This window comes from Salmo salar, chromosome 20, assembly GCF_965601325.2.
Source record: "Salmo salar chromosome 20, fSalSal1, whole genome shotgun sequence".
Taxonomy (NCBI): domain Eukaryota; kingdom Metazoa; phylum Chordata; class Actinopteri; order Salmoniformes; family Salmonidae; genus Salmo; species Salmo salar.
Window position 1 is genome coordinate 38217501 of NC_138310.1, and position 22466 is coordinate 38239966.

Consider the following 22466-nt stretch of genomic DNA (forward strand, 5'->3'; position numbering starts at 1 on the left):
ATGATAGTTTCCGGATTCGACCATATTATTAATGACCTAAGGCTCGTATTTCTGTGTGTTTATTATATTATAATTAAGTCTATGATTTGATAGAGATGTCTGACTGAGCGGTGGTAGGCAGCAGCAAGCTCGTAAGCATTAATTCAAACAGCACTTTCGTGTGTTTTGCCAGCAGCTCTTCGCTGTGCTTCAAGCATTGCGCTGTTTATGACTTCAAGCCTGTCAACTCCCAAGATTAGGCTGGTGTAACCGATGTGAAATGGCTAGCTAGTTAGCGCGGTGTGCGCTAATAGCGTTTCAAACGTCACTTGCTCTGAGACTTGGAGTAGTTGTTCCCCTTGCTCTGCATGGGTAACGCTGCTTCGAGGGTGGCTGTTTTCGATGTGTTCCTGGTTCCAGCCCAGGTAGGAACGAGGAGAGGGACTGTTACTGTTACACTGGCAATACTAAAGTGCCTATAAGAACATCCAATAGTCAAAGGTATATGAAATACAAATCGTATAGAGAGAAATAGTCCTATAATTCCTATAATAACTACAACCTAAAACTTCTTACCTGGGAATATTGAAGACTCATGTTAAAAGGAACCACCAGCTTTCATATGTTCTCATGTTCTGAGCAAGGAACTTAAACGTTAGCTTTCTTACATGGCACATATTACACTTTTACTTTCTTCTCCAACACTTTGTTTTTGCATTATTTAAACCAAATTGAACATGTTTCATTATTTATTTGAGGCTACATTTATTTTATTAATGTATTATATTAAGTTAAAATAAGTGTTCATTCAGTATTGTTGTAATTGTCATTATTACAAATAAAAAATAAAATAAAAATTGGCAGATTAATCGGTATCGGCTTTTGTGGTCCTCCAATAATCAGTATCGGCATCGGCGTTGAAAAATCATAATCGGTCGACCTCTAGTCTGCATCACTACCCCAGGAGATGTGTTTCAAAGTTAATATTCATACAGGTCTCATATCTATTTCTGGTGCTCCCATACTCTTTAGTCTGTCTAACCTTTTCAAGTTGAGAAGAACACCAGTGCTATAAATGAAAAAGTGAATTAAGAGCCTTGATCACAGTGTCTGTGTAAACGTGACGTGTTGATTACCTCCTCTCCCTGCAGGAGGATCAGACGGACCAGGATGATGTGGATGGCATTCCCTATACTGGCATCATGGAAGATCCCTGCCACCTGACACACACACACACACACACACACGCACGCACGCAAGCACACACACACACACACACACACACACACACACACACACACACACACACACACACACACACACACACACACACACACACACACACACACACACACACAGGCTATCACTGGAGCACCACACTGCTGTCATGACGTGTCACTGTTACTGTGTCTGTGTGGTGTGGACAGAGGGCTCAGGTAAAGGCTGATCCTCCCTACTCACCATGTTCATGATGGTGAAGACGTAAGACTCTACGTTGTCACTGCCGTGGTATTCAATCAGTTCAGAGTCTGCCACCACCATGGTCTCTACCCACCTTCACACAGGAGTGAGAAACACAATGAAGAATGAGAGGTACATTTCAGTGATAGGCGATGATGTCGGAAAATAAAGAGATTCCAAGAATTATAAATATTCAAAGAATTCCAGGAAAAATCCAGACTCTGGCCCAGTCTTTCATATGGAATAAAACTTGCCAATCGAATTGTGAACTCTTTTATTCTACCCGCCTATTTATACCAGCCACCTATAGTAGGGGAAACACTGCTGTGTACCTCTCTCTGCTGACGGAGCGTTGGGAGCGATGCTGAGCCCTATCCTCCTCCTGCTGCTCCCTCTCCCAGTCCTCCCTCTCTCTTTCCACCACTAGGGAATCACGTGCCACATCTGCAGGACAGACAACACAGAGATACGCTCAACACAAGAGACTAGAGGAAAAATAGGACCTGGAACATTCCTCATGCTCAAACAAAGGAAGCCATTTACAAAACGCAAAGCAATCTAACAAAACAAAATATCTTAAATTATATTAAACCAAATCTATTGAATTGTGTTCTATTCTATTCTACTAACCTTTGACCCCACAGGGGCTCGGTGTGTCCAGGGCCTCAGAGCTGCGTTTGTGTCTTTGCATTGCCGTTGTAATGCTGGGGTAGACCACATGGGGCTCTGGTCCCTCCCGCTCCACAGCACCATCAGTTGACCCCTGGACTGGTTCAATGAAGTGCGGTCCCTCAGGCAAGGTAAACAAACCTTTCTGTGGGGGAAACACACACACTGTACTGTATGTGTACACACGTGTGTCTGTGTGTGCTGCATTCGTGTGTGTGTGTGTGTCAAGCCCTATCTGTGGGATATAGACATAGAACCAATCCATCCATCTCGCAGTATGCAACATATTGTAACTTGCTATGACTAAAATGGAAAATGTGAGTCACAATGGAACATAACTCTGATGTATAATTTTCTGAGCCGTGAAAATGTCAGTAGGGTAGCTAGTGCTGTTTACGTGTTGTGTGAGGTACCTTACTAAAAGCCTGCAGTTAAAGGTCCAATGCAGCCATTTTTATCTCAATATCAAATCATTTCTGGGTAACAATTAAGAACCTTACTGTGATTAAAATGGTCAAAAAGAAACAAAAATAGCTTCCTAACAAAGAGCAATTTCTCAAGCAAGGATTTTGCAAGAACTATCTGGGAGTGGTCGGAGTGGGGAGGGGAAAATGGAAAACTAGCTGTTATTGGCAGAGAAGTTTGGAACTCTCTTTCTTATTGGTCTATTAACCAATTTGTGCCACCAGGCAGGCCAGAACTCCATCCCACCAAAACAGGATGACATTTCAGGTGGTCTGTCACGTTCTGACCAGTAAAGGGGTTATTTGTTATTGTAGTTTGGTCAGGACGTGGCAGGGGGGTATTTGTTTTATGTGGTTCGGGGTGTGTTAGTATATGTGTTTATGTAGAGGGGTGTTTGGTTAGAGTATTCCGGGGTTTTTGGGTTATGTTCTATATTTCGTATTTCTATGTTCTGTCTATGTTGTGTATTTCTTTGTTGGCCTGGAATGGCTCTCAATCAGTACATTGTTGTTGCTGATTGAGAGTCATACTTAAGTAGCCCTGTTTTCACCTGTCCCTTTGTGGGAAGTTGTTTTTGCATTGCTGTGTGTAGCCTGCATTATTACTGTGCGTTCGTGCGTTTTCTTGTTTTGTGTTTTCAGTGTTCTAATTAAAAAGTAAAAAATGAGCTAAAAGGCCATTATCATAATTTTCACAATTTCACAATATTATTTCAACCCCAGTGTGGAAATATACATAAAACACAGAAAAATCATGTTCTTTACTGCACTGGGCCTTTAAGGTCAGGGCAGAGTAATTGCCTTGAGGAAGGCATGTTTCAGTGCCCTGGGACGCATTCCCTCATGCAGTGGTTCATTTATGGGACAGTGTTTGTCTCTGAAATATGCCCTACATGTTCCTACCGGTGCAGACCCCCCCCCCCCCCCCCCCCCCCCCCCCACACACACACACACACACACACACACACACACACACACACACACACACACACACACGCACACACACTCTCTCTCGCTCTCTTTCTCTCTCTGCAGGGCTATTAGTCTGGGTGATTATTCAGTTATCTGCAGGGAGAGTGCAATGTGTGTGTGCAGTGTTTCCACTGCTGCAAAATAATGGAGCTGTATATTTTCAAATAAGATCATCTTTGAGAACTAACAATCACCAAAATAAAAACTAGATTGTAAAATTCCAGAAACGTCATGGCATGGGGCCCCCATTGATTTTGTTATAATATTTGAGTACTCAGATAGCATAAGTACAAGGCAACATTTGTAGAATTTAAGGCAATCAAAATGTGTATAATTGCAGGAAATTAGCTTTAAAACAAGCAACATTTTGTCTCTGCGGCCAAGAGGAAGGCCTTAAAAAAATCCTACTGCTGAAAAGAATCCTAGGGGAAACAGTGGTATGTCAAGTGTATGTACGACCTAACAAGCCCAAACTGCACCAGGGTGTGCCTCTCTCCATCTCTAAACCAACATGCAAAAGAGAAGAAGAGGGAGAGGGAAGAGGGGTATGTTCTCTAAGAATGAGTAGAATAAGCTGAATGTTCTTCCCAGGAGTTCTGCTCTTCACTGTTCCTGATTCGTTTTGATCCTGTTCTGTTCTAGATCAATTAGTAGCAAATCCAACCAGTGACCATTGGAGGGCAAACATTGCCCTTCACTCATCCACTGAAGTTAGTGCTGTTCTGCTCTAGGGAATCCTGCAGTCTACCGCATATCTCTATCTAGAAAATCTGCTGTTCTCTCCAGCCAAGTTGATGAAGTAGTCTCAGGAGAGTAGGGCTGGGCTTCTAGTTGCTGTGTGCTAAGTGTAAAACACTTAAAGGAAAATTCCACCCAAAAACTATATTTTGGAATTTGTTTCATTCGTCCATTGCTGTCATAGTCCCAAAATGTTTTGCTTGTCAGCAATCAAGTTTTCAAGATATGCAACTTTCAAAGTATAGAAATCATTCCCGTGTGATGCATATGCTGGGTCAATTAAGGTGCCACCAGCCGCCTGTGCTCCATATCTGTCTGGGTTATGGATTGGAGGCTGTTCCTCTCAATGTTTTCCTCAATCAGTTATGATTTCAGTCCCAAAAGACAAAACCAGGTGGATGGTTGCAGATCAGATCCTTCAGTAAGGAATGCAAGAGAGAGGCCCATTCAAACATTCAGCCTGACTCAGCCGTGATCTGCATATAGAATACAGATACAGAGTCCCTGGAGGGATCAAAGCATGTTCCTACCTGTAGTCCTTAAACTACCGTCCACAAGCTGACAAGGTGTCGTATTACACTAATAACATTCTACAACATAGAACATGAAAGGACAAACAAAAAAACTTTGTTCCTCATTCAAAGTGCATTTAATGTACTTTCAGAGAACCTAAGGAAACAAACATGGATATTGAGAACAAACAAACAAAGAGCTCTACTCAGAACGACCAAAACCAATTAGGACAGAATGGGATCAGATTATTACAAAGGCCTTTGTGGTGCATTCTAAATCCCCTAAATTCTGCTAACAGACTGCCTTCTCTAAGCCTCCTCCTCCTCCTCCTCCTCCTCCTCACCTGTGGGTATCTGAGAGGAAGTGTGTTTGAATGTGAGGTGACAGCCAGAGCGAGGGTAGGCTGTAATAACATAGGTCTCTCTCTCTCTCTGTGTGTGTGTGTGTGTGTGTGTGTGTGTGTGTGTGTGTGTGTGTGTGTGTGTGTGTGTGTGTGTGTGTGTGGTGTGTGTGTGTGTGTGTGTGTGTGTGTTAAATACAGAAGCCATGTGGAACTGCTTTAGCTCTGTTTACTGCTTCTGCTGGACTTTGGATTGCAGGCCAAGAGGACTTGGAGTGAGTTTCCTCCTGCCTGTTGTAACACAGAGTGAGTCTGTGGCCTTCCACTCCTTACTGGGACACATGGGGAGGGGAGGTGTGGATTGTGTGATGAGTAATCACACAACAGCTCACCATAATGATTCCAACCACTAACACAAACAGACCAAAAAATACAATTTTTAGAGTACTTTAATGACATCTGCTCTCTTTTGCACACATGCAGAAGATAAGAAGTTGGACTACATGCAGAGTCATTTTCAAGTTCTTGTCAAATTATTATGTGAGTGGGATCTTTACATGGCTTCAGAGGTATCATTATTTTCCATCGGGACAGTGTGAGGAGATATGCATTTCACAAAAGATAATGTACTGAAATAATGGCACTGAACGTGCAACTACTAATTCCTTCTAGTGCCTCGGGGCAACCAACTCCTCCATTGAAAAAGCGTTGGGTTTGGTCTGACTGCAGCGCTTGAATACAGAAACAAAGAAGAAATGGGAGCACTGTACCATCCAAAGATTCCAACGTCCTGTGACATTATTATGGAAGACAACTTCAGCATTTTATATGAGAACACCATCAACTGCTAGTCCTTTCAAATCCAGCTCACCAGAGATAGTGCTGTACATTATCATGATTGGTAGTCATGTCTTTATCCTTTCTGTTTGGATGAGCCCATTTCACCTTATCTGGTCTTTATTTACTCTCCCAGGAGTGTGCTGGAATCAGAGGTTGCAGGGTGTTCACTTGGTAACAATAACCACGCTGTGGCTTATTGCATTCCAGAGGCATGCCCGTGTGCTGTCGCCTGGGTTTACTCCCACTCCATGCCAAGCTACAGATGTAGCATCTTAATTTGAGCCAGTTTGCTGCAGCAGGAAAATAATCCTAAAGCAACAGGAAATGTGAATGAATATGTGGATTATAAATCATGGATATTTTTGTAGGGGTTGATACATTTTTCGTAAGGGAAAATCTCGCCGGAAATTTCAAAGTGGAAATAACAAACTCCAACAGCCTTTTTAAACCTCAAATCTACTACAAGTTAAAAATGTCCTACAACCGGGTGGTCAAATGAAAATCCTACATCTGTACACATCAACCCTCAAAACCAGGACAACCAATGAGTGAGTCAAGGCAGGTTTATGTAGCTATTTCCTAGGCAGTTGTGTTATGCAAACATAGCGTAGGGTGATGTTTTACCATGATGGAAGTGTTCACTATGATAACCATGAAGTAAAAAATGTATACTCTTTCATATGTCTATACCTCACACATCGACCGATCTTCTTGATAAAACTTTGTTTCATTGTATTCTTCCCTGAAATCAGTAGAGAACAAATGTACATTGGAGAAAACGCGAGTGAAATTTTTGGCCCATCATTTCATACTTGGAAAGAGTGCCTCTACTACCTCTGTGTCTCTGGAGTCAGTGACATGGCCTCTCCTGCAGCTTGGATCTGGCAGTGTTTCCCTCCCACAGCTGGCTGCCTGTGGTCTGGTCATTTACGTTCCCTCCCTCCTTACTGAGGAACACTATACTCTTAGAAAAAAAGCTGCTATTTAGAACCTAAAAGGGTTCTTTGGCTGTCCCTTTAATGTAGCATTTCTCAACTGGTGGGTCGCGACCCAAAAGATTTTCTGAGGGTGTCTGAGTAAAACAAAAAATTCTAATAATTATGTAGAAATACTCCAGTCTGAACTTAAATGGCTTAAACCAGGTAGAATATGTGTAGAATTACAATGAACATACATTTATAAATAATTTAATCTCTGAACAATTTTACTTCAATCACGGTATTTTCAATATAGAGCCATTAGCAGCGCTATTTTGGTAGATTTTTTGGTCTCAAACCAGTGAATTTATTAACATTCTTCATCGAGAATAGGGGCAAAAATGTATTATTGACAATGAAAGAGGTGGGAATGTTATTCCCTTGTCATACAATTGTTACAATTACTATTGATATAGCATTAAAAATTGTTCTCCAGATTTTATTTTGCTGATTCCTTTTCGTGATGCGAATATTGGGTTGCAGCAGAGACAACCTGGTTCAATTTGGGTCATGAGGCAAAACCATTTGAGAACCACTGCTTTAAATAACCCTTTTTGGTTCTACATGGAACCTAAAAGGTTTCCATCTGGAAGAAAAAAGGGGATAGCCGCAGAACCCTTTTGGAACCCTTTTTTCTAGTAGTGTATAGTAGATTGGTCCTATGGTCATACACTGACCTCCCCTCTTACTGGGAGGATTAGTACAATGGTGGGTTGGGACCCCTTAGTTGTGGCTGAAGACTGGGTGTAGACAATGACGAAAGTTGCACATACTATATTACTGGTCCAGTCACGTAAAAAAAAGGTAATAAAATGACATTCATGATCCGTTAGTCTGGACACTGTTAATGTTGTGGTTGTGCACCTTCAGCTCATACTCTACTACTTTGGGTAAAGCTTTTACTGTACAGATGTACGATCTTAATTTGATTACCCTGTTGCAGGAGAACATTCGGAAATGTAAAACTTTTAGTGTGTTTGGGTTTCAAAAGGCTTTCTGAAGATTGTAATTTCCACTTTGACATTTTTGACTTCATTTTCCTTTACCAATGTAATCAACCACTACAAAAACGTCCATTAATTATAATCCAGATAATACTTCAAATGTCCTCTTATTGCAGGATTATTTTAAGATCCTAGATACAGTACCAGTCAAAAGTTTGGACACACCTACTCATTCAAAGGTTTTTCTTTATTTGTACTATTTTCTACATTGCAGAATAATAGTGAAGACATCAAAACAAATCCTAATATATTTTATAGACTGCACTTGAAGAAACTTTCAAAGTTTTTGAAATTTTCCGGGTTTGACTGACCTTCATGTCTTAAAATAATGATGGACTGTCATTTCTCTTTGCTTATTTGAGCTTTTCTTGGCATAATATGGACATGGTCTTTTACCAAATAGGGCTATCTTCTGTATACCACCCCTACCTTGTCACAACTGATTGGCTCAAATGCATTAAGAAGGAAAGAAATTCCACAAATTAACTTTTGACAAGCCACACCTGTTAACTGAAATGCATTCCAGGTGACTACATGAAGCTGGATGAGAGTATGCCAAGAGTGTGCAAAGCTGTCGTCAAGGTAAAGGTTGGCTACTTTGAAGAATCTAAAATCTAAAATATATTTTGATTTGTTTAACACTTTTTTGGTTACTACTTGATTCCATATGTGTTATTTCATAGTTTTGATGTCTTCACTATTATTCTGCAATGTAGAAAATAGCAAAATAAAGAAAAACCCTTGAATGAGTAGGTGTGTCCAAACTGTTGACTGGTACTGTATGTACATTATGCTTATAGCTTTTTTGTGTGTGCACCCTGTCGGTCCACCAACAATACTGTCCCGTTGACCATTTTAGGGGGTAAGTGCCTCAGTTAATGTCACAAGAAAATATTTGGCATAGGTCCTAAGATCCTCAAAAAGTTCTACAGCTGCACCATCGAGAGTGTCCTGACAGGTTGCATCACTGCCTGGTATGGCAACTGCCCAGCCTCCGACCGCAAGGCACTACAGAGGGTAGTGCGTACGGCCCAGTACATCACTTTGGCCAAGCTTCCTGACATTCAGGACCTCTATACTAGGTGGTGTCAGAGGAAGGCCCTAAAAATGGTCAAAGACTCTAGTCACCCAAGTCATAGACTGTTCTCTCTGTTACCGCATTGCAAGTGGTACCGGAGTGCCAAGTCTAGGCCCAAGAGGCTTCTAAACAGCTTTCACCCCCAAGACTCCTGAACATCTAATCAAACGGCTACCCAGACTATTTGCATTGCCCCCCCCCTCCCTCTTTTACGCTGCTGCTACTCTCTGTTATTATCTATGCATAGTCACTTTAATAACTCTACCTCTACCTTAGCTCGGACCTTAGCTCGGACAACACCTGCCAGTCTTGCACAGCGCGATATCAACACAGAGCATATCGGACTGCTTCTCTCTACCATATCACCGGATTCCTGCAACCCACCTCACCCAATGTGGTACGGATCTGTTATTTTTATTCCTTATAACTGGAACTTCCATCAGGAGCAAGCCAGCTAACTAGCTACTAGTCTTTGTTAGCCACGGCTAGTGGTCCTCGCCTTTTTTCCCCAAAATCAGCCAGCCTTAGCTTGGACAATCCCCTGCCAGTCTGCACAGCACGATATCAACCCAGAGCATATCGGACTACTTCTCTCTACCATATCACCGGATTCAAGCCGCTCTGGATCATTACACCGGATCATTACTCCGGATCATCGCAGCTAGCTAGCTGAAAATGTGTGGCTACTGTTAGCTAATGCCTCTGTCCCGAAGCAAGCACCAGCTAGCCTTGAGCTAGCCTCGAGCTAGGCCCATATATCAGCTAATTCTAGGGCTACAATACCTCCTCTGCCAATTGGCCTGGACCCTTTATTGTCGACACGGAGCCCCGCCGATCCATCACAATTGGACTGCCGACGTGATCGCCTGATGTGGTCTCAACAGGCTATTCTGTTACGATATCGCCGAAGAACCATCTACAAGCCTCGGCCCGCTAGCTTTTTCTAGACGCTGTGTCCCCTGCTCGCCCAGCGTAGTAATGACTACCGAACAGCACCTTGACTCACCGATTGCTACTCTTTTGACACTATGATCACTCGGCTACACAGCTGATGCCCCCTGGACTGTTTCAATAACAAGGTACCTCATTCTGTTTACCTGTCGGCCCCAGCCTCGATCTCAGGTCCTGTATGTACCTAACTGACCCGCTCTGCCCATTCATCGCCATTTACCCGTTGTTGTCTTAGCTCTCCTGATCAACTCCTGTGATTGCTTTATGCCTCTCTCTAATGTCAATATGCCTTGTCTACTGCTATCTTGGCTAGTTTTTATTGTTTTACTTCACTGTAGAGCCCTCAGTCCCACTCAAAATGCCTTAGATAGCTCTTTCGTCCCACCCCATACACCTGCGGAGACCTCACCTATGTTAATTGATGCCTCCAGAGATGAAACCGCTTTCATCGACACAACGCATAGGTTTACCTCCACTGTACTCACATCCTACCATACCCTTGTCAGTACATTATGCCTTGAATCTATTCTACAACACCCAGAAATCTGCTCCTTTGATTCTCTGTCCCCAACGCACCAAACGACCAGTTCTTATAGCCTTTAGCCGTACCCTTATCCTACTCCTCCTCTGTTCCTCTGGGGATGTAGAGGTTAACCCAGGCCCTGTAGCCCCCAGTTCCACTCCTATTCCCCAGGCGCTATCTTTTGTTGACTTCTGTAACCGTAAAAGCTTTGGGTTCATGCATGTTAACTTCAGAAGCCTCCTCCCTAAGTTTGTTTTATTCACTGCTTTAGCACACTCCGCCAACCCTGATGTCCTAGCTGTGTCTGAATCCTGGCTTAGGAAGGCCACCAAAAATTCTGAAATTTCCTTCCCCAACTACAACATTTTCCACCAAGATAGAACTGCCAAAGGGGGTGGAGTTGCAATCTACTGCAGAGAGAGCCTGCAGAGTTCTGTCATGCTATCCAGGTCTGTGCCCAAACAGTTCGAGCTTCTACTTTTAAAAATCCACCTTTCCAAAAATAAGGCTCTCACTGTTGCCACTTGTTACATACCCCCCTCAGCCCCTAGCTGTGTCCTGGACACAACATGTGAATTAATTGCCCCCCATTTATCTTCAGAGTTTGTACTGTTAGGTGACCTAAACTGGGATATGCTTAATACACCAGCCGTCCTACAATCTAAGTTAGATGCCCTCAATCTCACCCAAATTATCATGGAACCTACCAGGTACAACCCCAAATCCGTAAACTCGGGCACCCTCATAGATATCATCCTGACCAACCTGCCCTCTAAATACTTCAACCAGGATCTCAGAGATCCAACGCCTCATTGGCTGCGCCCGTAATGGGTCTGCGGTCAAACGACCACCCCTCATCACTGTCAAACGCTCCTTAAAACACTTCAGCGAGCAGGCCTTTCTAATCGACCTGGCCCGGGTATCCTGGAAGGATATTGACCTCATTCTGTCAGTAGAGGAAGTCTGGTTATTCTTTAAAAGTGCTTTCCTCACCATCTTAAATATGCATGCCCCATTCAAAAAAAATTTGAACCAGGAACAGATATAGCCCTTGGTTCACTCCAGACCTGACTGCCCTTGACCAGCACAAAAACATCCTGTTGCATACTGCATTAGCATCGAATAGCCCCCGCGATATGCAACTTTTCAGGGAAGTTAGGAACCAATATACACTGGCAGTTAGGAAAGCAAAGGCTAGCTTTTTCAAACAGAAATTTGTATCCTGAGCACAAACTCCAAAAAGTTCTGGGACACTGTGAAGTCCATGGAGAACAAGAGCACCTCCTCCCAGCTGCCCACTGCACTGAGGCTAGGAAACACTGTCACCACTGATAAATCCATGATAATTTAGAATTTCAATAAGCATTTTTCTACGGCTGGCCTTGCTTTCCACCTGGCTACCACTGCCCTGATCAACAGCTCTGCACCCCACACAGCAACTTTCCCAAGCCTCCCCCATTTCTCCTTCACCCAAATCCAGATAGCTGATGTTCTGAAAGAGCTGAAAAATCTGGACCCCTACAAATCAGCCGGGCTAGACAATCTGGACCCTCTCTTTCTAACATTATCTGCCGCAATTGTTGCAACCCCTATTACCAGCCTGTTCAACCTCTCTTTCGTATCGTCTGAGATCCCCAAAGATTGGAAAGCTGCCGCGGTCATCCCCCTTTTAAAAGGGGAGACACTAGACCCAAACTGTTACAGACCTATATCTATCCTACCCTGCCTTTCTAAGGTCTTCGAAAGCCAAGTTAACAAATATATCGCCGACCATTTCGAATCCGACTGTACCTTCTCCGCTATGCAATCTGGTTTCCGAGCTGGTCACGCTCCTCAAGCCACGCTCAAGGTCCTAAATGATATCATAACCGCCATCGATAAAAGACAATACTGTGCAGCCGTATTCATCGACCTGGCCAAGGCTTTCGACTCTGTCAGTCACCGCATTCTTATCGGCAGACTCAACAGCCTTGGTTTCTCAAATTACTGCCTCGCCTGGTTAACCAACTATTTCTCAGACAGAGTTCAGTGTGTCAAATTGGAGGGCCTGTTGTCCAGACCTCTGGCAGTCTCTATGGAGGTGCCACAGAGTTCAATTCTCGGGCCGACTCTTTTCTCTGTATACATCAATGGTGTCGCTCTTGCTGCTGGTGATTCTCTGATCCACCTCTACACAGACGACACCATTCTGTATACTTCTGGCCCTTCTTTGGACACTGTGTTAACTAATCTCCCGATGAGCTTCAATGCCATACAACTCTCCTTCTGTGGCCTCCAACTGCTCTTAAATGCAAGTAAAACTAAATGCATGCTCTTCAACCAATCACTGCCCGCACCTGCCCGGCAGTCTAGTATCACTACTCTGGACGGTTCTGACTTAGAATATGTGGACAACTACAAATACCTAGGTGTCTGTTTAGACTGTAAACTCTCCTTCCAGGCTCACATTAAGCATCTTCAATCCAAAATTAAATCTAGAATCGGCTTCCTATTTCGCAACAAAGCATCCTTCACTCATGGCGCCAAACATACCCTCGTAAAACTGACTATCCTACCGATCCCTGACTTCGGCAATGTCATTTACAAAATAGCCTCCAACACTCTACTTAGCAAATTGGATGCAGTCTATCACAGTGCCATCCGTTTTGTCACCAAAGCCCCATATACTACCCACCACTGGTACCTGTATGCTCTCGTTGGCTGGCCCTCGCTTCATATTTGTCACCAAACCCACTGGCTCCAGGTCATCTATAAGTCTTTGCTAGGTAAAGCCCCGTCTTATCTCAGCTCACTGGTCACCATAGCAGCACCCACTCGTAGCACGCGCTCCAGCAGGTATATTTCACTGGTCACCCCCAAAGCCAATTCCTCCTTTGGCCGCCTTTCCTTCCAGTTTTCTGCTGCCAATGACTGGAATGAATTGCAAAAATCACTGACGCTGGAGACTCTCCCTCACTAACTTCAAGCATCAGCTGTCAGAGCAGCTTACAGATCATTGCACTTGTTGACAGCCCATCTGTAAATAGCCCATCCAACTACCTCATCCCCATATTGTTATTTATTTTTTTCTCCTTTGCACCCCAGTATCTCTACTTGCACATTCATCTTCTGCACATCTATCACTCCAGTGTTTAATTGCTAAATTGTAATTATTTCGCCACTACGGTCTATTTATTGCCTTACCTCCCTAATCTTACCTCATTTGCACATACTGTATATAGACTTTTCTATTGTGTTATTGACTGTACGTTTATTGCATGTGCAACTCTGTGTTGTTGTTTGTTTCGCACTGCTTTGCTTTATCTTGGCCAGGTCACAGTTGTAAATGAGAACATATTCTCAACTGGCCTACCTGGTTAAATAAAGGTGAAATGAAAAAAATATAAAATAAACTAACCGGTGCCCCCACACATTGACTCTGTACCGGTACCACCTGTATAAAACCTCGCTATTGTTATTTTACTGCTGCTCTTGAATTATTTGTTACTTTTATTTCTTTTTTTTTAGGTTATTTTTCTGAAAACTGCATTGTTGGTTAGGGGCTTGTAAGTAAGCATTTCACTGTAAGGTTGTATTCGGCACATGTGACAAGTACAATTTGATTTGATTTAAAGCTTGGAGCAGGGATTTGGAGATGCACTTAAGTTTGAGATGGTTAGGTCACAGTCCAAGAAACATTTAGCAACCATTAGATAACAAATGCATGGAGGTCTTTGCACACTCAATGTCTCTTTGCTCTAGCCCAAACCCATGCACTGTCACAACAGCTGCATATCCTCAAGGTCATGTATTTACACAGTTTGGCTCATTAAGTGACTGCAAACCAAACATGATTGACTGAAAGTGAGACAAGACCTTGCAGGATAGACATTCCTGATGTGACAGGAGAAAACACTGACAGAAAGGCCATTTACTGACTCTTCCGGTCATTTTACAGAACAAAGTTCCTCCTCTTCCATATCCTCTTGATAGTTCTACCACAGTAAATCATCAGGTACAGAATGGCACTCTCCCCTTCGTCTCTTTCACTGTTGTCCAGCTATATTCCTTTGTCTCTCTCCACTGACCAGCTGTTTTCCTTTGTCTCTCTCCACTGTCCAGCTGTTTTCCTTTGTCTCTCTCTGCTGTCCAGCTGTTTACCTTTGTCTCTCTCTGCTGTCCAGCTGTTTACCTTTGTCTCTCTCTGCTGTCCAGCTGTTTACCTTTGTCTCTCTCTGCTGTCCAGCTGTTTACCTTTGTCTCTCTCTGCTGTCCAGCTGTTTTCCTTCGTCTCTCTCCCTGCTGTGAAGCTGTTTTCCTTCGTCTCTCTCCCTGCTGTGAAGCTGTTTTCCTTCGTCTCTCTCCCTGCTGTGAAGCTGTTTTCCTTCGTCTCTCTCTGCTGTCCAGCTGTTTACCTTTGTCTCTCTCTGCTGTCCAGCTGTTTACCTTTGTCTCTCTCTGCTGTCCAGCTGTTTACCTTTGTCTCTCTCTGCTGTCCAGCTGTTTTCCTTCGTCTCTCTCCCTGCTGTGAAGCTGTTTTCCTTCGTCTCTCTCCCTGCTGTGAAGCTGTTTTCCTTCGTCTCTCTCTCTGCTGTCCAGCTGTATTCCATTGTATCTCTCTCTGCTATCCAAGTGTTTTCCATTGTCTCTCATTCTGCTGTTCAGCTGATTTCATTTGTCTCTCTCTCTGTCGTCCAGCAGTTTTAATTTGACTCTCTTTCTGCAGTCCAGCAGTTTTCCTTTGTCTGTCTCTCTCTGCTGTTCATTTATTTCTCTCTCTGCTGTCCAGCTGTTTTACTTTGTCTCTCTCTGCTGTCCAGCTGTTTTACTTTGTCTCTCTCTCTGCTGACCAGCTGTTTTCCTTTGTCTCTCTCTCTGCTGTCCAGCTGTTTTCCTTTGTCTCTCTCTCTGCTGTCCAGCTGTTTTTCTTCATCTCTCTCTCTGCTGTCCAGCTGTTTTCCTTTGTCTCTCTCTGCTGTCCAGCTGTTTTCCTTTGTCTCTCTCTGCTGTCCAGCTGTTTTTCTTCATCTCTCTCTCTGCTGTCCAGCTGTTTTCCTTTGTCTCTCTCTCTGCTGACCAGCTGTTTTCCTTTGTCTCTCTCTCTGTTGTCCAGCTGTTTTCCTTTGTCTCTCTCTCTGCTGTCCAGCTGTTTTTCTTCATCTCTCTCTCTGCTGTCCAGCTGTTTTCCTTTGTCTCTCTCTCTGCTGTCCAGCTGTTTTTCTTCATCTCTCTCTCTGCTGTCCAGCTGTTTTCATTTGTCTCTCTCTGCTGACCAGCTGTTTTCCTTTGTCTCTCTCTCTGCTGTCCAGCTGTTTTCCTTTGTCTCTCTCTCTGCTGACCAGCTGTTTTCCTTTGTCTCTCTCTGCTGACCAGCTGTTTTCCTTTGTCTCTCTCTCTGCTGACCAGCTGTTTTCCTTTGTCTCTCTCTCTGCTGACCAGCTGTTTTCCTTTGTCTCTCTCTCTGCTGACCAGCTGTTTTCCTTTGTCTCTCTCTCTGCTGACCAGCTGTTTTCCTTTGTCTCTCTCTCTGCTGTCCAGATATTTTGATTTGTCTCTCTCTGCTTTCCAGCAGTTTTTCGGTCAGCAGACAGAGAGCAAAGCTCACAACTATCATTGTGATGAAAGTCAAAGTATTAAGCTGTATATTTCCAGCTGTTTTTCTTCATCTCTCTCTGTTGTCCAACTGTTTCCTTTGTCTCTCTCTGCTGTCCAACTGTTTCCTTTGTCTCTCTCTGCTGTCCAGCAGTTTTCCTTTGTCTCTCTCTGCTGTCCAGATATTTTGATTTGTCTCTCTCTGCTTTCCAGCAGTTTTTCGGTCAGCAGACAGAGAGCAAAGCTCACAACTATCATTGTGATGAAAGTCAAAGTATTAATTTCCTTTGTAGAAAAAAGTAGGTTTCTTATAAGAAACATACAAGAATTCTACAAATACAGACGTCTCGTTTGTGTATGTGACTCAAGTCTTATTTCAGTCTCTTTCTAAACAGCAGCCATAGAAGCCATATTCTCAAACTTGTCTGTGGTCAAACAAGGAGAAACATAACACTGTACAGAGAGAGAGAGTGAGAGCTGAGAGAGGGAGACGGAGAGTGGTAGAAGTAGGGTGAGCGGGGAGAGAGAGGGAGAGATCGTGCAAGAGGGACAGAGTCTCCCAGTATAGGCTGAGAGGAGGCAGCATGCAGCCGCAATCATTTGTGGGCCATGGAGCTAAAGTATTTCTGCAAACAGTCTCAGGAAATCTGTGGAGGCTGGACCAACAGACAGGGTACTGTCAGTCTAAAGGGGGGTTTGCTCAGCAGCCTGTGACCAGCCATACAACATACCAATTCCTCTGATGCTTCTCTCCTGTATATTTTAGTAATGGTCTGATGCTTCTCTCCTGTATATTTTAGTACTGGTCTGATGCCTCTCTCCTGTATATTTTAGTACTGGTCTGATGCCTCTCTCCTGTATATTTTAGTACTGGTCTGATGTCTCTCTCCTGTATATTTTAGTACTGGTCTGATGCCTCTCTCCTGTATATTTTAGTACTGGTCTGATGCTTCTCTCCTGTATATTTTAGTACTGGTCTGATGCCTCTGTCCTGTATATTTTAGTACTGGTCTGATGCTTCTCTCCTGTATATTTTAGTACTGGTCTGATGCCTCTCTCCTGTATATTTTAGTACTGGTCTGATGCCTCTCTCCTGTATATTTTAGTACTGGTCTGATGCCTCTCTCCTGTATATTTTAGTACTGGTCTGATGCCTCTCTCCTGTATATTTTAGTACTGGTCTGATGCCTCTCTCCTGTATATTTTAGTACTGGTCTGATGCCTCTGTCCTGTATATTTTAGTACTGGTCTGATGCTTCTGTCCTGTATATTTCAGTACTGGTCTGATGCCTCTCTCCTGTATATTTTAGTACTGGTCTGATGCTTCTCTCCTGTATATTTTAGTACTGGTCTGATGCTTCTCTCCTGTATATTTTAGTACTGGTCTGATGCCTCTCTCCTGTATATTTTAGTACTGGTCTGATGCCTCTCTCCTGTTTAAATTTTAGTACTGGTCTGATGCCTCTCTGGTCTGATGCCTCTCTCCTGTATATTTTAATACTGGTCTGATGCTTCTCTCCTGCATATTTTAGTACTGGTCTGATGCCTCTCTCCTGTATATTTTAATACTGGTCTGATGCTTCTCTCCTGCATATTTTAGTACTGGTCTGATGCCTCTCTCCTGTATATTTTAGTACTGGTCTGATGCCTCTCTCGTGTATATTTTAGTACTGGTCTGATGCTTCTCGACTGTATATTTTAGTACTGGTCTGATGCCTCTCTCCTGTATATTTTAATACTGGTCTGATGCTTCTCTCCTGTATATTTTAGTACTGGTCTGATGCCTCTGTCCTGTATATTTTAGTACTGGTCTGATGCTTCTCTCCTGTATATTTTAGTACTGGTCTGATGCCTCTCTCCTGTATATTTTAGTACTGGTCTGATGCTTCTCTCCTGTATATTTTAGTACTGGCCTGATGCCTCTCTCCTGTATATTTTAATACTGGTCTGATGTCTCTCTCCTGTATATTTTAGTACTGGTCTGATGCTTCTCTCCTGTATATTTTAGTACTGGCCTGATGCCTCTCTCCTGTATATTTTAATACTGGTCTGATGTCTCTCTCCTGTATATTTTAGTACTGGTCTGATGCCTCTCTCCTGTATATTTTAGTACTGGTCTGATGCTTCTCTCCTGTATATTTTAGTACTGGTCTGATGCCTCTGTCCTGTATATTTTAGTACTGGTCTGATGCCTCTCTCCTGTATATTTTAGTACTGGTCTGATGCCTCTCTCCTGTATATTTTAATACTGGTCTGATGCCTCTCTCCTGTATATTTTAATACTGGTCTGATGCCTCTCTCCTGTATATTTTAGTACTGGTCTGGTGCTTCTCTCCTGTATATTTTAGTACTGGTCTGATGCTTCTCTCCTGTATATTTTAGTACTGGTCTGATGCTTCGCTCCTGTATATTTTAGTACTGGTCTGATGCCTCTCGACTGTATATTTTAGTACTGGCCTGATGCCTCTCGACTGTATATTTTAGTACTGGTCTGATGCCTCTCTCCTGTATATTTTAGTACTGGTCTGATGCTTCTCGACTGTATTTTTTAGTACTGGTCTGATGCCTCTCTCCTGTATATTTTAATACTGGTCTGATGCTTCTCTCCTGTATATTTTAGTACTGGTCTGATGCCTCTGTCCTGTATATATTAGTACTGGTCTGATGCTTCTCTCCTGTATATTTTAGTACTGGTCTGATGCCTCTCTCCTGTATATTTTAGTACTGGTCTGATGCCTCTGTCCTGTATATTTTAGTACTGGTCTGATGCTTCTCTCCTGTATATTTCAGTACTGGTCTGATGCCTCTCTCCTGTATATTTTAGTACTGGTCTGATGCTTCTCTCCTGTATATTTTAGTACTGGTCTGATGCTTCTCTCCTGTATATTTTAGTACTGGTCTGATGCCTCTCTCCTGTATATTTTAGTACTGGTCTGATGCCTCTCTCCTGTATATTTTAGTACTGGTCTGATGCCTCTCTGGTCTGATGCCTCTCTCCTGTATATTTTAATACTGGTCTGATGCTTCTCTCCTGCATATTTTAGTACTGGTCTGATGCCTCTCTCCTGTATATTTTAATACTGGTCTGATGCTTCTCTCCTGCATATTTTAGTACTGGTCTGATGCCTCTCTCCTGTATATTTTAGTACTGGTCTAATACCTCTCTCCTGTATATTTTAGTACTGGTCTAATACCTCTCTCCTGTATATTTTAGTACTGGTCTGATGCCTCTCTCCTGTATATTTTAATACTGGTCTGATGCTTCTCTCCTGTATATTTTAGTACTGGTCTGATGCCTCTGTCCTGTATATTTTAGTACTGGTCTGATGCTTCTCTCCTGTATATTTTAGTACTGGTCTGATGCCTCTCTCCTGTATATTTTAGTACTGGTCTGATGCTTCTCTCCTGTATATTTTAGTACTGGTCTGATGCCTCTCTCCTGTATATTTTAATACTGGTCTGATGCTTCTCTCCTGCATATTTTAGTACTGGTCTGATGCCTCTCTCCTGTATATTTTAGTACTGGTCTAATACCTCTCTCCTGTATATTTTAGTACTGGTCTGATGCCTCTCTCCTGTATATTTTAATACTGGTCTGATGCTTCTCTCCTGTATATTTTAGTACTGGTCTGATGCCTCTGTCCTGTATATTTTAGTACTGGTCTGATGCTTCTGTCCTGTATATTTTAGTACTGGTCTGATGCCTCTCTCCTGTATATTTTAGTACTGGTCTGATGCTTCTCTCCTGTATATTTTAGTACTGGTCTGATGCCTCTCTCCTGTATATTTTAGTACTGGTCTGATGCTTCTCTCCTGTATATTTTAGTACTGGTCTGATGCCTCTCTCCTGTATATTTTAATACTGGTCTGATGCTTCTCTCCTGCATATTTTAGTACTGGTCTGATGCCTCTCTCCTGTATATTTTAGTACTGGTCTAATACCTCTCTCCTGTATATTTTAGTACTGGTCTGATGCCTCTCTCCTGTATATTTTAATACTGGTCTGATGCTTCTCTCCTGTATATTTTAGTACTGGTCTGATGCCTCTGTCCTGTATATTTTAGTACTGGTCTGATGCTTCTGTCCTGTATATTTTAGTACTGGTCTGATGCCTCTCTCCTGTATATTTTAGTACTGGTCTGATGCTTCTCTCCTGTATATTTTAGTACTGGTCTGATGCCTCTCTCCTGTATATTTTAGTACTGGTCTGATGCCTCTCTCCTGTATATTTTAGTACTGGTCTGATGCCTCTCTCCTGTATATTTTAGTACTGGTCTGATGCCTCTCTCCTGTATATTTTAATACTGGTCTGATGCCTCTCTCCTGTATATTTTAATACTGGTCTGATGCTTCTCTCCTGTATATTTTAGTACAGGTCTGGTGCTTCTCTCCTGTATATTTTAGTACTGGTCTGATGCTTCTCTCCTGTATATTTTAATACTGGTCTGATGCTTCTCTCCTGTATATTTTAATACTGGTCTGATGCCTCTCTCCTGTATATTTTAATACTGGTCTGATGCTTCTCTACTGTATATTTTAGTACTGGTCTGATGCCTCTCGACTGTATATTTTAGTACTGGTCTGATGCCTCTCGACTGTATATTTTAGTACTGGTCTGATGCCTCTCTCCTGTATATTTTAGTACTGGTCTGATGCCTCTCTCCTGTATATTTTAGTACTGGTCTGATGCCTCTGTCCTGTATATTTTAGTACTGGTCTGATGCCTCTCTCCTGTATATTTTAGTACTGGTCTGATGCTTCTCTCCTGTATATTTTAGTACTGGTCTGATGCCTCTCTCCTGTATATTTTAGTACTGGTCTGATGCTTCTCTCCTGTATATTTTAGTACTGGTCTGATGCCTCTCTCCTGTATATTTTAATACTGGTCTGATGCTTCTCTCCTGCATATTTTAGTACTGGTCTGATGCCTCTCTCCTGTATATTTTAGTACTGGTCTAATACCTCTCTCCTGTATATTTTAGTACTGGTCTGATGCCTCTCTCCTGTATATTTTAATACTGGTCTGATGCTTCTCTCCTGTATATTTTAGTACTGGTCTGATGCCTCTGTCCTGTATATTTTAGTACTGGTCTGATGCTTCTGTCCTGTATATTTTAGTACTGGTCTGATGCCTCTCTCCTGTATATTTTAGTACTGGTCTGATGCTTCTCTCCTGTATATTTTAGTACTGGTCTGATGCCTCTCTCCTGTATATTTTAGTACTGGTCTGATGCCTCTCTCCTGTATATTTTAGTACTGGTCTGATGCCTCTCTCCTGTATATTTTAGTACTGGTCTGATGCCTCTCTCCTGTATATTTTAATACTGGTCTGATGCCTCTCTCCTGTATATTTTAATACTGGTCTGATGCTTCTCTCCTGTATATTTTAGTACAGGTCTGGTGCTTCTCTCCTGTATATTTTAGTACTGGTCTGATGCTTCTCTCCTGTATATTTTAATACTGGTCTGATGCTTCTCTCCTGTATATTTTAATACTGGTCTGATGCCTCTCTCCTGTATATTTTAATACTGGTCTGATGCTTCTCTACTGTATATTTTAGTACTGGTCTGATGCCTCTCGACTGTATATTTTAGTACTGGTCTGATGCCTCTCGACTGTATATTTTAGTACTGGTCTGATGCCTCTCTCCTGTATATTTTAGTACTGGTCTGATGCCTCTCTCCTGTATATTTTAATACTGGTCTGATGCTTCTCTCCTGTATATTTTAGTACTGGTCTGATGCCTCTGTCCTGTATATTTTAGTACTGGTCTGATGCTTCTCTCCTGTATATTTTAGTACTGGTCTGATGCCTCTCTCCTGTATATTTTAGTACTGGTCTGATGCCTCTCTCCTGTATATTTTAGTTCTGGTCTGATGCTTCTCGACTGTATATTTTAGTACTGGTCTGATGCCTCTCTCCTGTATATTTTAATACTGGTCTGATGCTTCTCTCCTGTATATTTTAGTACTGGCCTGATGCCTCTCTCCTGTATATTTTAATACTGGTCTGATGCTTCTCTCCTGTATATTTTAGTACTGGTCTGATGCCTCTCTCCTGTATATTTTAGTACTGGTCTGATGCCTCTCTCCTGTATATTTTAGTACTGGTCTGATGCCTCTCTCCTGTATATTTTAGTACTGGTCTGATGCTTCTCTCCTGTATATTTTAGTACTGGTCTGATGCCTCACTCCTGTATATTTTAGTACTGGTCTGATGCCTCTCTCCTGTATATTTTAGAACTGGTCTGATGCCTCTCTCCTGTATATTTTAGAACTGGTCTGATGCCTCTCTCCTGTATATTTTAGTACTGGTCTGATGCCTCTCTCCTGTATATTTTAGTACTGGTCTGATGCCTCTCTCCTGTATATTTTAGTACTGGTCTG

The 22466-nt window shown here is 42.6% G+C and overlaps 1 protein-coding gene across 1 annotated transcript in view; it reads right to left on the reverse strand.

Annotated features, from left to right (window-relative positions):
* The window catches only part of adamts12 (ADAM metallopeptidase with thrombospondin type 1 motif, 12), a 55723-nt gene that overhangs the window by 29924 nt on the left and 3333 nt on the right, over positions 1 to 22466 (reverse strand). Inside the window, exons 3-6 of the mRNA XM_014161801.3 lie at positions 2071 to 2254; positions 1773 to 1884; positions 1441 to 1534; positions 1116 to 1199 (exon numbers count right to left, since the gene is read on the reverse strand). Of these exons, the coding sequence (XP_014017276.1) occupies positions 1116 to 1199; positions 1441 to 1534; positions 1773 to 1884; positions 2071 to 2254 (474 nt within the window). The remainder of the gene's footprint in view (positions 1 to 1115; positions 1200 to 1440; positions 1535 to 1772; positions 1885 to 2070; positions 2255 to 22466) is intronic.